General features: G+C 33.2%; 1 protein-coding gene across 1 annotated transcript in view; it reads right to left on the bottom strand.

The window, feature by feature from the left end:
• Positions 1–3,225: 3,225 nt before the first annotated feature.
• The window catches only part of LOC129248520 (uncharacterized), a 60,327-nt gene continuing 46,267 nt past the window's right edge, over positions 3,226–17,285 (bottom strand). Inside the window, exons 2-6 of the mRNA XM_054888093.1 lie at positions 12,551–12,724; positions 7,283–7,392; positions 7,064–7,210; positions 4,755–4,932; positions 3,226–4,694 (exon numbers count right to left, since the gene is read on the bottom strand). Of these exons, the coding sequence (XP_054744068.1) occupies positions 3,801–4,694; positions 4,755–4,932; positions 7,064–7,210; positions 7,283–7,392; positions 12,551–12,724 (1,503 nt within the window). The 3' untranslated portion in view covers positions 3,226–3,800. The remainder of the gene's footprint in view (positions 4,695–4,754; positions 4,933–7,063; positions 7,211–7,282; positions 7,393–12,550; positions 12,725–17,285) is intronic.

The following is a 17,285-nucleotide window of genomic DNA, read 5'->3' on the forward strand; positions in this document are numbered from 1 at the left end:
TAACTCATTCGACCCCAAAATTTGCCAGGGAGAATTTATAGGGGATTTTGCCAGAGGAGTATTTATAATAGGCCTCCCTGCAGCAGTCTTTTTTTTTTCAGTTTAATAAACCAAACTGATGAAAAATCGCGTAAGCGATTATCGCGCCAATCAAGAAGAAGAAGTCACTGATGAAAGTCTGCACAAAGTGTGTCTCACTCATTTGTGAGCCATTTAGCAAGGCAATTAAAAAAAAATGCAACAGTGTCTATAAACAATTTCTTCAGAATTCAACAAGTCGTTTTTAAATTGCAATTTTTTCCAATAATTTTAACAATAATGAGAAATTAAAAAAAAATTGTTTTTAGCAAACACCGAATTAAATATTTATTACTTATTTCAGAAAATAATGCTTCGAACAAATTTTATAAACCATTGCCCAGAAAAATAAATATTTACTCACAAGTAACTTTCTGAAGCGTCCAAATAGCTTAACATAGCGACTTCAGATTTTGTACAGAATCTCTTAGAATAAAAGCGATTGCTATTGCAAGTGACAAAAAATAAAGCAAAAAATCTGGCAAAAGCAAAAAAATCGGGGTCAAAGAGGTTAACAATAATTGAAGCAAAAATTTACGTTATTTCTCCTTTGAATTGACAAAGCAACTTATTTGCCTTCGGTAGCATTTGCTTTTAGAAAAAATCAGATTTTTCATGGAAAAACTTTAAATTCTAATTAAACTTTTATTGAGGTGAATTCTGCAGGTACAGCTGGGAAATATTATGGTTTAAAATATTAACACCATGAATTTAATGCTGATTTAGAGCTACTTAGATTCGTAAAAGACGTAGGCTTATTACAAGATGCCTACTACAAGGAAACGTAAGGGTCAAGCTCCATCTGGTACTACTAAGGACCAATAGGTCTATGTGATGGGTTTCAGCCAGCCAGGTCAACCTAACCTAACCTCCTAATGCTTAAGAAATGAACATTTTACATAGCATACAAACATTTTAATAAGCTCACTAATTTTTTTTCGTCACTAACCATGACTTCTGCCAGGGCAATAACAACAAAAACATGAGATATTTATAATTTTGCAAATTTATCATGTAACAACTTATAGCACATGAAAAAGCTCCTCATAAAAATATCTGCCGTTCGGAGTCGGCTTAAAACTGCAAGTCCCTCCATTTAAGGAATTAAGGCGCACGCCACAAAAACTCAAAACGCGCAAATTTCTAATAGAAGAATACGCATAGATAGGAAATAAATGACAAGTTTCTATTCCAAATTTACTAAACTTTTTTGAATAAAAATGTCAGCAAAAATTAAAAAAAAAAACATTTCATCAAATAAAAAAACAAAAGATAAATTTCATTGCAAAATTTCGCAAAAATTAAGTAAATTAGAAGCAATAAAAGTTTCAATTAAATTAAAATTTATTTTAAATTAAGATTTATTTTGCCAAATACTGGTTTTTCATAAAAAAAAATTTGTGAAAACATTTTGTTCTTCACAGAAAAAATTAAGTAATAGAAATAATATAAGTTTCAATGAAATTAAAATCTATTTTCCAATTAAAATTTATTTTGTTAAAAAATTATTTTTAATGAAAAAAAATGTCTGAAAAAAATTATATTAAATAAAAAACCAGAAAAAGTACCAAAAAACTGTACACTACAATTTCAGTTCAAAAAACGTATTTTTTTTTAATAATATAAGTTCAAAAATAGATTGTCATTTGAAAAAACATAAAAAATTAAATTAGATAGAGAACAAATGATAAGCTACACAAAAAAAACTGCAAAAAAAAATTATTCAAAATTAAAATTAATTTTGCAAAAAAAAATATTTTTATATATTCAGAGAAAATTAAATTGAAAACAAAATCAGTTTCAATTTAAAATTAATTAAAAAAAAAATTATTTTTATAACAAAAAATATTCAAAAAAAATGAAATTTAATTAAAAATAAGTGTTATATGGCAATGCAGAAACTATAAGCTTTAAGGGTAGTTAAAACATTAATTTTACTTAATTTAATTTTAAATAATTGAATTTTAATTGATTGAATTTTGATTGAATTTAATTTTAATTAAATTTAAATAAATTTAAACTAATATAATTTAATTAGATTTTAATAGTTCTAGAAAATTTACTTCTGTTTAAAATTTTTTTTATTAAAAAGGATCTCTGCTGTGGACATTTTGTATTATCAAAGTTTAAAAAAATAGTAACGAAAATTTAGAATTACCAATTAATAAAAATATATTTGTAAATGCCAGCGGAGATTAAAATTTATTTTGAAGAAATCATAAAAAAATTGTATTTATTAGCATATATTGTTTTTTTTTTTAATTTTAATTTAATATTTAAATCTAATTTAAACAAAATACTGTTATTAGCTGATTTCACAACAAAATTTCAAGCTGCACCAAAAAATGTCTATTGTATCTTTTTTTGCCAGCGTAGATTAAAACTTTATTTTGAAAATTTTTAAAAAAGTATTTTTTTATTTATTAGCAAATTTTCTTTAGAAAAAAAATTAATTTGAGATTTAAGTTCTAATTTGAACAAAATGTATTTATTAGCAAGTCACATAAAAAAATTTCAAGTTGCCTAAAGAAAATTCTATTGTCAATTTTTTGGCTCAAAATTTGTATTACAATATTTTTACCATTTTTTGGTATTTGGCAAAGCTCCTCCTCTTCTTTGAGGCATGCGTCTTGATCTTTTTCCACAAATTAAGGGACCTATAGTTTTAAGCCGACTTCGAACGGCAAATGTTTTTTTTTATAAACGGCTTTTTCTTAGCAGAAATACACTCGGAGGTGCCTGTCGAGAGGCTATTAGAAAAAATGCCAGGTTGGTTTTGGTTTTATTTTATAGTTTTCAAAAGGAGATACTTAGACGAACTGACCAAACAGTTTTTATGCGAATTTGCTCATTAAAAGTTTTGACTGAAATCTGAAATCACTTCTAAAAAATTCTTATCTTTATTAAAAAAAAAAAAAAAGTAATACGTGTTTAAACTTTTCTGTGTTTTTTGTAAATAAACAAATAGTTATTTTTGGCACTTTTCAAAATATGTTTGAAAATGAGCTCCAAGCTGACCCAATTTGTGAGACTTTCTCAAGCAAAGTAGTACGACAATTTTTTTTTAGAAAACTGACTGTCGTGAATAAAGGACACTTAAGGCAAAAAGTGAAAACCAAATTTTCTAATATTTCATTATTTTTGGGGAAAAAAATGTCCGGGTATGCTTTTAAATGGTTGGTCTAATTTTCTATAGTAAGTGTGCCTAAAAGCTGAAAAAGGTTTAGATTATAGATAGATAGACAGATTATAGATCTAAGGTTTAGATTTTTTTTTTAATTTTGAATTATCGGAAACAAGAGTTGAAAAGCCCATATTAACAGAAAATACTAAAATAATTCCATACAACGTTTCAACTTAAAGCAAATGCTGCTGAAGTCACTTGGTTGTTTCGCTTGTACCGCACCAGTATGAATTTATTAGAGAATCCTGCTTTGAATCAATAAATCGCACAGTCTTTTCCTTCCTTAGGCACTCACTGACTTACCACAAGATGTGAGTCACATGCATTAAAGTTAAATATTAGTAGATTTGAATTATTTTCGCCACATACAGAAATATAATCGTCGCAAATTGCTTATTTTATTTTCCTTTTTCTCTTATTTTCCTTTTTCCTTTATTTGACTAGTCTATCCAAAGAAAAAACATCTAAATTTCGCAAGATATATTAAATTGAAACTCGCAATCCCCCCAAAGTAGCTCAATCCGGTTCTACTGCATCCTTACAGATAAACGAAATGACCCAACCCCTTCGCCGGATGATTATTGACCACCTCACCGCCTACGTTAGCCGCCGCACCGGCCGCGGCGCTGTTGCCATTCACATCATTGCCTGCCTGCGCACTCCCAGCACCGACATTGCCATTGCCATCGGTGAGCATGCGTGTCGAACGCGTGACACACACACTTTGCGGACGCAACCGATTGCACGCACTCGTATCGAAGCGACCGTTCAACTGGATATCCAATAGTTTCTTATCGTTGCCCAGCGCCGAGAAGCTATGCGAAGCGGTACGTATCTCACGTATATTATAGACCGGACTATAGCTGGGCAAATGCATTTGCAGCATTTTGGACGTCGAGCAACTACTACTGCTCGATGTGCTGTTAGAGCGTTGCAGTTGTAGCATCATTGTCGAATTTTTATGACAAAATTCGCATGATTTGAAGGAGTTGCGGCACTTCGGACACACTTCGCCGTTCCTAGGGTTCGTTGTTGGTGTTTGTGTGGGTGTCACAGAGAGCGTGGAAGGTGTACGACAAATGCCTGTTGAACCCTCCGAGGATGTGTCCGATGAGCCAGATGTTGATGAGGCGCCATCTTCATCTTCGTCACTGGCCATTAAACTATGCAGATCGTCGGTAAGTGATTCAATAGAGATGTCTAGTAAACTGGTGTCGTCTTCTAGTGATGAAAGTGTGCTGTTGTTGTTGCTGTTATTACTATTATTGGTGAGGCCGTTGAGTGTAGCTAGCAATTGACGACGTCGACTATAGTTCGGATTGCGGCGTACTAGAAAATGACAGGTTTCACCGCGACGCATGCGTTCGGCTTGGGCGCGGAGTGGGATGTCGTCGGGATGTAGCTTGCGTTGGTATTCCTGGCCGGGGCATACCTGGAAATTAAGTAATGGAATGAGTATCAATGCATACAAATTCAATTGTGCTCTACTCACTTCATATATAGAGAATTGTTCAACGGGTTCCATGGAGTTATAGCAGGACAGCAGTAGTTGCAGCAATTCATCGGACGTTGTTTCCTCGGAAATAACCAAAGATTTGTATTGTGAAGAGGGCTGTAAAGCTGAGGTGTGAACGCGTATTAAGCCGCCTGGTTTCAATTGTAGGCAGAATCTGAAAAAAGCCAGACAATTATGGTAATTAGTAAACTAAATCAGGTAAACTAAAAAACGACTCATAAAAAACATTTGCGGTTGGGAGTCGGTTTAAAACTTTAGGTCCCTCCATTTTTGGGGCAACATGAAGACGTACACCACAAAAAGGAGACGGAGTTTTGCCAAACACCGAACAGAAGTATTCACGCCTGTTATTTATTAATTTTTAATTCAAATACTAACTCGAGGAAAGATTTTAATGTTGACGTTGAAAAGGGATTTAAAATAAGAAGTTTTGGGAGTTTCGTATTCGTTCTTGAAATACATTTTATTTTTAAGAAAGCCTCCAAAACACAAAACGGGTTGATAGTCTGACATGTACCGCTACAAAACGAATCTGGCCAGAATGGGACGTCAGATGCTCAAAGGCGGTACTTCATCGGTCAAGAAAAAACGTCTCTATGTTAGTTGCTCTGATCACAGGTCACTCTCTCCTAGGTCAACATACTCAATGATTACAAAAATAAGGAGGAGGAAGATTCTGCCAGACATGTTGTTGTTGTTGTAGCAACATAAATATTCCCCATACATACATATATGGGGAATGCTACTGAAGTAAAGGTCTTTGGCCGGATATAAATCCGGGTCGTTCCGGTAACGTAGAACCGACTGTCGTGGGGTCTGCCAGACATCTTCTCTGTCACTGTCCTACACAGCATACCACTAAGTTTAAATACTTTGGCTGATTAGTCTTCAGTGATACTGTTAAGCCTAGGGATATACATAAGCTGCAGCCAGAACAATAGGTTTGCACTTAAAATAAAATGTTTTAACGAGGGGTAGGTAAACTTCTAATGTGGTATCACAACGGTTTGCTAAGGGCTTTAGTAAAGGTGTTTAAAGACCGACTCCCTTCCTCCTACGTACCTACCTACCTAAGGCTCAGAAATTCAACAACTACACAAATTTAGTAGAATAAGAGGGTCCAAATTTTTGTCAAGCGAGGGTGAATGGATGACCAGCTAACCACATAGACAGACAGGCAGACAATAGAAGAAGCAAATAGAAAGCAAATTCCCAATAGGCATCTACTAGAGTATGACCCACTTCGCAGATAGAGCAGACGGCAGCATTGCGAGTTATCTGAAGAGGCTTAAACTTCTTCGTGAGGGCGTATGTTGTGATTCGACGGAATCTCTTGAGATCAACGTAGGACCTATGGCATTGCTAAAGATAAGATCAGAACTTCTGCACTAGCACCAAAAAAAGAGAGTTCATTGCTTACAAAAAATGTTTCAAAGTCTATTCTTTTTAGAATCAAATAATCTTGCGATTGTTATTTCAAAAATGATAGGATGAGTTAGGATAAATGGTTACCCTTGCGAGTCTTGGACAAATATTCAAGATTTTTCCGTTGTGATTTCAAAAAGAATAAACTTCATTTCTTTTTAGAGGAGACTGGAGGTGAATTTTATAGAGACACGAAATAAATGATGGGCCATAGACTGATAAATGTGATATAATCTGGGTAACATGAAGAAACACATTTTCTACCAACAAAAATTAAAAATCAGCTTACACCTTCAAACAGTCACCGAGATGTAAATTCAATTCAGATAAGCAAAATATAGTAAAAAATTTGGAAAGACTCGTACTAGTTGCTTGTGGCTAATTAAGTGAGATTTTCACTATTTTAAAAACCTTCGGTTGGTCTGGCCTTTTTTCGTCCATAAGTCGATAGAAAGTTAAATTTTATGAAACCACTTGGCAGCTAAAGCTGATAGCTATTTTAGAAATATGTTAAATTCACGTCCAAAGTCGAAAAAGCCAGTCTAGCCAGGCCCAGGTGCCTAACGGGGGGTTGACAAATCAATCAGATACTCTTGCTAAATAGCAGAAGAAAGTTGGAGGAAGAACAAATTCAGTGCACTTGAGTTTTAGAGGAGTCAATTTGAGGATTTGGCCGAGCTCAGCGCGGAGTTCAGATGCTTTCTCGCAGTGCTTAGTAAGTTGACTGTCCACACGGTATGTAGACCAGACCAAAAACCCTTTCTTTGCACTAGAACAAAAGTTGACTGCGTACAACTCTTCTCACTTCCTAAGTTCTATCGACTCTTTAAAATATAGTTTTAACTAATTACTGCACTCACCTTGATTCCCCTTTCGGATGGCAGGCTTGTAGAATAGCCGGTCGTGTATCATCGTCTAGCATTAGTACGGTCTTCACACCAGCACGTCGCACGGATACTTCCATGGAGAGATAGAAGAGACGTGGATCGCGATGACGCATTTTAAGGCTGTAAGGATGTAAATAAATAACATAAATAGTTAATTAGGTCGTCATAATGAACAACTGACAATAAATTTACCGTCTGAGAAGTTGTGTAATAACCTCCTTGCTGGTGGTGTCCCATTGTATGCCGAGCGTTTTGTATTCGATATCGATTTTTAAGCAATTCGTAAAAACTTTAATTGTTGTCTGAAAATAGGCAATAAATTTGAATTTGGTTAAATTTAAATCAAAATAATTACAATAAAATTTCTAAAAAGTTTTTCTAGAATTTTTTCAAAAATGCAATTTTATAGCTCATTTAATCTGATCCTCATTTCTTAACTGCTTTTTATTATTATTTTTTTTTAAGAATGTGGCACTTAAATTTATACAGATTCTAAAAATAAAAATCATGGGTCAGAAAGTAGAATTTGTGAGTCAAAAACATTAATTTTTGGCAACATAACATAAAATTTGTTATTCAGAAATTTCTTAATCGAAAAATAAAGTCCAAGAGTCAAATAATTTAACTTTATTTGCGAAAATATAATTGGTAAATCAAGAAATATACTGCCTTTTTCAAAAATAATAAAAATTCATCTCATTTCCCAAAAATATAATTATTAATTAATAAATATTAAAATACAAGTTTTGGAACCATAACTGAAATTCCTAATCCACAAAATGCATTTCTGGTGCTACAATCAAAACTCGTGGGACAGGAACAAATACGAGTATACTCGTATTATTCCAAAAATAAGAATCATGTATCAAAAAATATAATTCTTATTGCAAAAATAGAATTCGTGAGTCAGAAAATATATTTTATGTACCAAAAAATAGAATTTGTGATTCAAAATGATAAATTTTTGGTATTAAATCTAATACTTGTGGTTCAAAAAATATATTGTAATTCTGACCCCAAATTCGGGAGTAAAAAAATAAATTGCTGCTTCCATAAATAAATTCATGAGTTAAAAAAAATATATATTTATTTTTGCAAGAGTAGAACTCGTAAGTCAAAAACTGCATTTTTTTTAACTGAGTTCGTAGGTTTTTTTCTTTCCAAAATAGAAGTGATGAGTCAACCCATTTTCTTCGTGTTCCTCAAATAAAATTCGGTAGTTCAAAAATAGAGTTTTAGTTCCAAAACTAAAATTTAGAATTCAAAAAATGCATTTCATGAATAAAGTTTGAGTAAAAAAATATCACTATTTTCCAAAAGTAGAACTCATTAGTCAAAACATGTATTTTTTTAGATTGAATGCGTGAGATTAAAAATTGGTGTTTTTTTTATAAAAGTCCAGAGTCTATAAATTGGCTTCTTGTTACTCAAACAGTCAAAAAATATATTTCTAGTTTCAAACATAGAACTTGAGAATTAAAAATTAGACTAAACTAAAAATCAAAACTAAAATTCGTCTGTGAAAGAAGTAATTTCTAATGTCGAAAGTAAGATACGTGGTTTCTTGTTCGAAAATCAAACTCGTGAGCTAAAAACTGGGTCTCTAGTTCGAAAATTAAACTCGTGAGCTAAAAACTGGGTTTTTAGTTCGAAAATGAAACTCGTTAGTAGCAAAACTAACACTCACGCTGTTCATAATTACATATAAGAGTGGAAAGTGGTTTTATTGATCTAGGAGTTATTAGTTGAGAAGCTAATAAGAGAATAATATCTGTGGTCATAAGCAATAATCGCCTAAGTCGACTTAAGAAAGAAATGAATTATGTATACTAGCATATTCAACTAATAAAACTGTATATTTATGCGAAGTTCCTATCACTCTAACTATTTTTTTAGTGTAAATATTAATAAAAACATATTAGCCTAACTCGCAAAGAAGCGCTATTGCATTTACTATATGAGTCTAAGTATACTTAAGAAGATGGTCAATTACAATAATGTTATATTTAAATGGCCTATAATAACTTAAGTTGTTTTTGCACCTAAATTTTTTTTAAGTTTGTCATACACAAGAGAGCTGACATAAGAGCCAAAGTGAAGGTGAGTGTTTATTACAAATTGAAAATATATATAAGCATGCACTATCTCTTCAAAAGTTGTTAATGCATTTTTGTTGTGAGTTTTTAAGAGAGCTATATCTTCATACGCGACAAATGCGAATGACATATGCTCTTATTCTTTTTGCAAAGTGCAGTTAGATTGGTATGCCTAAAGCGCCATTTTAAAATCATTTGAGTTAAGCAATTTCCTGTGATTAATGCAGAGGTTATAAGAGGTCAGAAAAAAAAGTTTCGGTAAAATTGAATATTTTCTGAACTAAAAAAATATAATAAAGCAATTAATAAAAATATTTAAAATTAATGAAATGGAAAACGAAGTATGTCGTTTTAGACGGCAGTGGGTCTGATTTATTAACAAATGTTTCTAATACTCCACTGTGCAGTGAGAATGAGGCAGATAAATCAAATTTACAGGAAAATCTCCGTTTTGACAGTGATGACTCAGTCCTAGATTCCGACTATGAGGACTCAACTTCTACTAATAATGGAAACAGTAGCAATTTAGATGATGATGAACTGCTCAACGAGGCCCCGACTACATCCCAAAGAGCTTATTCGAGGAAACAATCATGCACAAGACGGAACTTGGGAAATTCATACGTTAATGTAAAGGATGTTGTTGTGTCGGAAAGAAAATTGAGACCTCTTATTATTGATTGTCGCATGAAGTGCAAATCAAAGGTTCCGCTTGCATTTCCGAAAAGCATTTTTAATAAATAATGGTCGTTGGGTACGTACAATCAGAGAATTTTGTTCATTGGTTCCTTAATTGAAATCACCGACAAAAAAACTCAATATATGCAAAAACACCCTGAAAGGCCACGTGAGCGAAAATTTCAGGCTGCTTATTATGTTGAGTTTGAAGGCCAAAGAGTGCAGGTATGCCAAAAATGCTTCCTTCAGTGTTTTGATGAGAGTGCCAGTTTCGTCAAAACTGTTTTGAAGAAGAAATTACACTATCCTAACAGTGACCTTGTTGATAAGTGTGCATCAGGTGGAGAAAAAAATATACTTACGGATGATAAAGTTCAACTTGTAAGGGACCACATAAACAGCTTTCCAAAATACGAAAGTCACTATACCAGGAAAGATACAAATTGCCAATACTTACATGCGGTATTATCCCTGGCCCAAATGTATACTTTGTTTTGCGATAAATACAAAGCCAACGTAGTTAGTGTTTCCTCATACAGTGGTATTTTTAAAAGTAAGTTACATCTTTAAGGCCTTTTTACACGATATGGTTTCTACATATGATTTGTCATTCTTTCTACACTCACGTATTGTCGTATGACTTCCAATGCTTTAAGTAGTTCAATTTATTTGCTTTTTTCTTACAATAAATAAATAACTCCAAAAAATGTTGCCAACAAATTAAGGAATAGCTTAATGTAGTTATGTGTCAAGCGAAAATAGAATCGTTTATATTTTGTATCTGCATTTTTCTAAATAGACATACATATACATATGACAAAACATATAGTGTAAGAAGCCTTTTACGCTTCTTATAATTATTTAATAAAAAATGTTTTACAGCCTGTTCTACGTGCGAAAAATTTAAAGCTAAAATTGCTATTGCTAAACAGGAATCCGATGATATTCTACTACGTGATTTAGAAAAGGAACTCTTAGCCCATCAGAGTAAAGCAGATTTTGCATATGAGTCAAAAAGAAATGACAAAACTTGCTCTTCCGATGATCCCAAAGTTAAAGTGTACACTTTTGATTTGCAGCAGTTCTTGCCTACCCCATACTTAAGAAACTCAATAAGTTTCTACAAAAGGCAGCTTTGGACCTATAATTTAACCGTACAACTGGCACCCCACATTGCTTTATGTGGCATGAGGCACTTTCTGCCCATGGCGGCAATCCAATCGCTTCATGCTTATTCAAACATATAAACAATCTTCCACAAGTTAATCATGCAATCTTTTACAGTGATTCCTATATGGGACAAAATAAGAATTCATTCGTGTGTGCAATGTTCACATTGGCTCTTGAAATTAACCCCACTTTAGAAATTAATGATCACAAATTTTTAGAACCTTGGCACACGCACATGGAATGCGATGTGGATCACGCTGTGATAGACACAAATATATCATCCACGTGACTGGTACAATTTTATAAGAAGTGTACGTTGCAGAAATCCGTTCAACGTAATTGAAATGAACTTACAAGATTTTTTTTGATTTCCAGCTTTTCTTAAAAACAAAGCTAATGTGGAGAACCAATAATCTAGATGGGGGAAAATTCGTTTGGAAAGATATTAGATGGCTAAGATTTACAAAGAGAAATTTTGCAAAAATTCTTTATAATTCTTTAGACGAATATGCTCCTTTTAAAACATTGAACTTGTTACAGTTTGGTGTAAATTCAATAGCAATAAGCGACATATCAATGCTAACAGAAGACATTAAGATCAGCTCAAAAAAGAAAAAGGATCTCCTTGATTTACTACCATTTGTAAATCCATGCTTTCATCCTTTTTATAAAAGTTTGTTAACAGATAACTCAACTGATGTACATCCAGATATAGTAGAAGGTGAATCAGAAACCGAATAACTTCGACTGATATATTATACTTATACTTTTATTACATAATATATAAATATTATATTACAAAAATAAGTTTTCGGAAAATGTCATTTAGTTTAAAATAATGAATTTGTAAAATTCCTTTTTTTTTTAAATAAACTCGTATTAGTGAAATGGACTAACTCTTTATCTTGATAAATTTATATATGCAATAGTTCCTTAACTCAATATGTGCCACACAAACAGCAACCAATTCTTTTACAATAAAAGCCTTAGTCAACATAGTCATTCTTATATCATATGTTATGTTTGCAATAAACACTTTTATTTCTTTTTATTAAATATCTCCTAAACAAAGGCAAGTTTCATTATAATTGTTTGACTGAGCATTGTGCTTGAAATGATCAATAATTATGTATTTACAGTTTTTTAAAGCTTCTTTCTACATTTCTCAGAAACGCTTCTGAATATAAAAAGCTATTTATCTCGGAAGCAAAGTTAACGACTTAGGCGATTATTGCTTATGACCACAGATATAGCGGAGTATTATTTTTCGACTCACGATTTTTTCAAATTAGGGTTTTGAAGTTTTTTTGTGATTTTTATTTTTTAAGAATATTACTTAGAAAAGTTTTTTTTTAGTTTCAGCTGTTATTCCGCCTCATTGCAAACTCAATGTATGTAAGCGAATTATGCCCTTCTTTTTTGTGTATTGAAATGATCGGCAAAGTTTTGTGCACATGCTTTTTGCGTTAAGGTTGATTATTCTCCTGTTAATTTTTTTTTCTTTTTTCAAACTTACCTGCGGCAGTTGTTCACTTAAACTCGAATAACTGGAGGCGCGTGAAGGCGTACGCTGTAATTCGGTAGGTGGCTCCGGGCTGCCACATATCGATGAGGCGCAGGATGTGGACGAGCGCAGTGAAACCGAATCAGAACGATTGCGAAGCGGTGAAATTTGTACGTGTTTCAACATCTGCAAGAAAAAAACGGAGAAAAAATTATATGAGTATCAAAGAATAGAGATAAAGAGACGGAGGTAAGTGAAGAGAAATTACACTTACAAATTTTTATGCAATATTTTTATATTTTTTTATGCGCTCAAAAGGGTTTTAAATTTAAAGTAAATATGTTTCTTGGTAAAATTTACTATGAGTAGTAAAGGGAGTATTTTTTCCGAGTTGCGTCAGTCAAACGCGCCCCTTTTTTTGCGCCCCTTGCGCTAGTCATTCAATCCTTTTGCTTTTTTAAATTTTTTTAAATTGTTGTAAAATTGTCTTCATTATGGTTCGCCTGACATGCCCTTTGTTCCAGTCAGTTGTACGCCAACAATAGCTTGCAAAAAGGGGGAACAGTGAACTGGATCAACTGGAGAGCGCACGCACGTAGTAGCTTACAAGTGTAGAAGCGCATAAGTAGCTGTAATATACGTACACACACACACATACATACGTAGATGCATACAGAGATTCTAAATGCGAGTATTCACATAATGAAAATAAGTAAAAGAGACGCACTTCAATTTGGAGTTGCTATATCCGGTGCATTCAAACAAATCACTGGTGGAGTAGCGCGTCGATTTCTATTGTGTTTTTTTTTTCATTTTACATATTTTCGTACTACAGCTCAATTTCCTTTTCCTTCCCTCCCATTGTTTTTTTTTATTTTTATTTTTTTGGTTTTTTAAATGCTTCAGCGGGTTGCCCAGAAACTCACCCAGGTGGCTGCCAATTATGGAGACACAGTTAAACGGCTCATGGGATTGCATGTTTTACAATGAAAACAAGCTTCTTCTGGCGCAGAGCAGCGGAGTAAACTAAATATTTAGCATTGACATTTTGTCCCCCAGCGGCAAAAGCAGAAGTTCAAAGGTATATTTTGTTGACATTTTTAGATATAAAATATCACCTTCTCCAATATTCTATTTTCAGCAAAATTTCGCTTTGTGCTTTGTGTGATTTTGAACCATCCGCGCGCATTCAAGCGTGCCATCTACACATCAATGTCGGCAGCGGCGCTCTTGGGGCACGCTTCACGCTAAGTGCCACAGGCAGCCGCTTTTCAGCAATCATAGACATATTTTATTTGTGAATAGATTTAGTTATGTATGTATGCATATGTAAAAGGTTTATGTCGCTTGTTTGCTGGAAGAACGTCTTAACTCAAAGAAGCAAAAATTTCAGAAAAACGGCTACAGGGTTTGAAATTTGCTATGCCAACCTAGTAATCATCTAATGAAGTGTGCTAAGAGATATTGGAATACAATTTTTATGCAGCATAAAAGAAGAGAGCTGGTATTTCTGAATACTAATAAAAAAATTTCATTAATTAAAAAAAAAAAAATTCATTAATTCATTTTCAGTTTTTCATTTAATTCCATTCATTTTAATAGAATTTTTTTTTTATGACTTTCTTCTTGTAAACAAGTTATAAGTAATATGCTCTATGGGGCTAGGGGTAGTCCGTATTTTCAAAACATTGGAATTTTTTTTTTTTTTTACATTTTCTTAAAGTATAATATCTTAAAAATATTGTGTGAACATTTGAATTGATACCGACAAATACTTTTCGAGTTATTCAACAATTAACTAAGGGCGCTTGGGCGTTCCGGAGCGTTCGAGAGCAATTAGGAAAAGTTTAAATGCGTTTTTCTCAAAACTATGTTTTTTGAACTGGTGATCACTGTATCTGAAAAACCGCTTGGTGGATTTCAATAAAATTTATACTGCTTTTAAAAAACATAAAAAAGTCGGGCTTGACCGAAGGAGTATTTTTTCAAAAATTTTTTCGATTTTTTTTTTTAAATTAATTGTCGGTTTTTTTCTCGAAAATCTGAAAAATATTTCCTGAGGCCGCCATATTGTGAACTTAAAAAAAAAATCTTCGATCAGGCACAAGATTATCTATTAATAAAACTAATTTCTCTTGTCCGATTGATTTTAGGTGAATTTCCAAGGACTTGTGATGATCACCGCAAGGGATTTCTGGAGAAACGGGCTCCAGACGAACAACGATAACTTTTACAATGCGTTTTTTGTGAAATTTTTGCTAGAGTCAAGTAGAAATATAATGTATTAATGCTATGTATTTATTTTTGTAAAATAAAGCAATTGACTAACAAACAAAAAATTATTGAAAATCATCATTTTATTGGGCCTCAGACTACCCCCAACCTCTTATATAGGTATATATGCATGTATGTATGTATGTATGTATGTATGCACATATGTTTGCATATTAAAATTATTTTAAACAAATTTCCGTTTGCTTGCGGATGCGTGACTAAGAGCGTGCGAGGCGTGGCAACAAAAGGCAGAGAACGTGCCACTCAATGTTGCACGCGCTTTTCAATTCTGCGGCAGCATTATGTGAGCGCTATACAATTGTTTTGATTTTTTTCCAAATTTTTTTCTTTTTTTTTCTTTTTCTAAATTTTTCTTTTTTTTCTCCTTAATTTTTTTATTTTTCCTTTAGTTCCCCCCTTTTGTCGCTTTTTTATTTCATTTCCATACACACGATGATGTCACTGCTTTAACCGCTATTTAGAGAGGAAATGTTGCAGCAAGCACATCAACGTCACATGTGTGGCATGACGACGGCACTCCTTTTCCTCTTACCGCTGCGCTGGAAATGAAGCATTTAGTTGTGTTGCACGTTGATAGCGCAGCAAGCAGCCAGTGTATAAGGGCATGTAAGTACAGAACATATCGACGGAATATTTTTGATTGACTTTTGAAGAGTTTGAATATTTAATTTAAAAACACGTACGAACTTACATAGATATGTATGTAGATAGAAAGTGACAACGGCCCACTCACTCATACCACCAACGCAATAAAAACGCTTCAGCTTTCATTCAAAGCTAAAGTGAAAGCTCTTATTTCACAAACGCTGCGTGGGCTTTGATGGATTTGTAGTGGAGTGGAAGTTGTTTTTTTAAGAATTTAGTGCCATTGTAAACATAAAAAAGCGAGTGGCCTGATCTTCTTACTTAAAGTGACATTTGGTTAATCAAAAGCAAACGAAACTGATATGCAGGAATTCGCGGAAGAAAGCTGAAAAATTTTATGTACTCAATTCAATTTTGTTTATATACATTTCATATTTATATAGATTTTTTTACCTCAGAGCATTAAACTATCGAAAGATATTACATTTTTGCATTAAATATGCATTTTTCACAAAGCAGTCAAATTTTGTTGCAAAAATTACCAGAGCCTCCTTTAAAAAAACCTGCAATCACAATTTTACCTTCAAAGCAATGTTAAAAGCCATTTCAAAAACCATTCGCTTACAGCTCGCATAGCCAGAATTACCTTGCCACAAATGTAAGCACTTTTCTACCTCCAGCTCATTACATTTAGAAAAGTAAATATCAAATTGAAATGGCAACGAAAGCACTTATCGCTTCGTCGCCACAACTAAATTTCATCGCTTAAATGTAAAACGTTTTTAAGTATTATTATTTTTCTAAAAAATTAAAAGCAAAGTCAAGCAATAAACATTAGGGCACTAGCAAATGCATTTCCCAACTTTGCTTCCCTTTTGTAACCTCTGATTTTTACTGTTTATCCTGCAGAGCTGGTTAGCTGCTTAGTGCATTTAATTTGCTTGATTCACATGTGTGTGTATTTTTGCTTACATATGCGTGGATAATGCATGTGTGTACTACCCGCTGGGAAATCCACAAGCACCGAAGTAGTGTGTGAGGTCTCAACTCAAGCGTATTGCTGCATTCGACAGTTAACACTTTGGTGACCGGTGACGAGTTAACTCGTCTTTTCATGCCCAAACGTTGTTGACCGGTGACGAGTTAACTCGTCATTGCACTTGCATTATCTATTTCACTTTTTGACACCCAGGGCGATATAGAATATTGCAAACACTTGGCGTATCGGGTTTAGTCGTGTCCGCTCTATAACAAAAAAATTACTTTTCTTAGTATTTCGATTTCTATCACAATTTGAGTAAAATTTCAAGAATTTCAACCATGACGGAACGTATCGGCGAAGAACTTTTTAATGAATTATACGCGGATAGTTTATCTGATTGTCCGAGTGATTTCGAAATAAATTGTAGTGATTCCGAAAGTGATGAATCTGACATTATACCACCAAAACGACAAAAAAGAAATGCTATAGAATCCGATAGTGAAAGAATGTTTTACTTTCATATTCAATTACAAAAAAATAGGCGGTGACATGGCATAGTTTCTGTGTAAAATTACCGGTCAGCAAAGTGTTAACATACAAGTATAACGTCCAACAGACAAATGTAAAGTCTTCAATGTGCAGATTTTTGCTTACGAAAAGATTTATGATAGTTTCTATCTTTCCTCAATATTGTTACTAATTGTTCCATCTTTTGCGCTAGTCGCCGCTAGGTGAGGTTAACTTTGATTTCAGAGTCTGCCGTTGTACATAGCCTCACATTTTAAGCCATTTTTATCACTGCTTGATTCTACACGCTGAATCTACCGGTTAATTGTTGTCAATATAGGATTACTATTTGCCAAGTTTTAGGTTTTAGAAATTTAA

The sequence above is a fragment of the Anastrepha obliqua genome, chromosome 5 (genome assembly GCF_027943255.1).
Source record: "Anastrepha obliqua isolate idAnaObli1 chromosome 5, idAnaObli1_1.0, whole genome shotgun sequence".
Taxonomy (NCBI): domain Eukaryota; kingdom Metazoa; phylum Arthropoda; class Insecta; order Diptera; family Tephritidae; genus Anastrepha; species Anastrepha obliqua.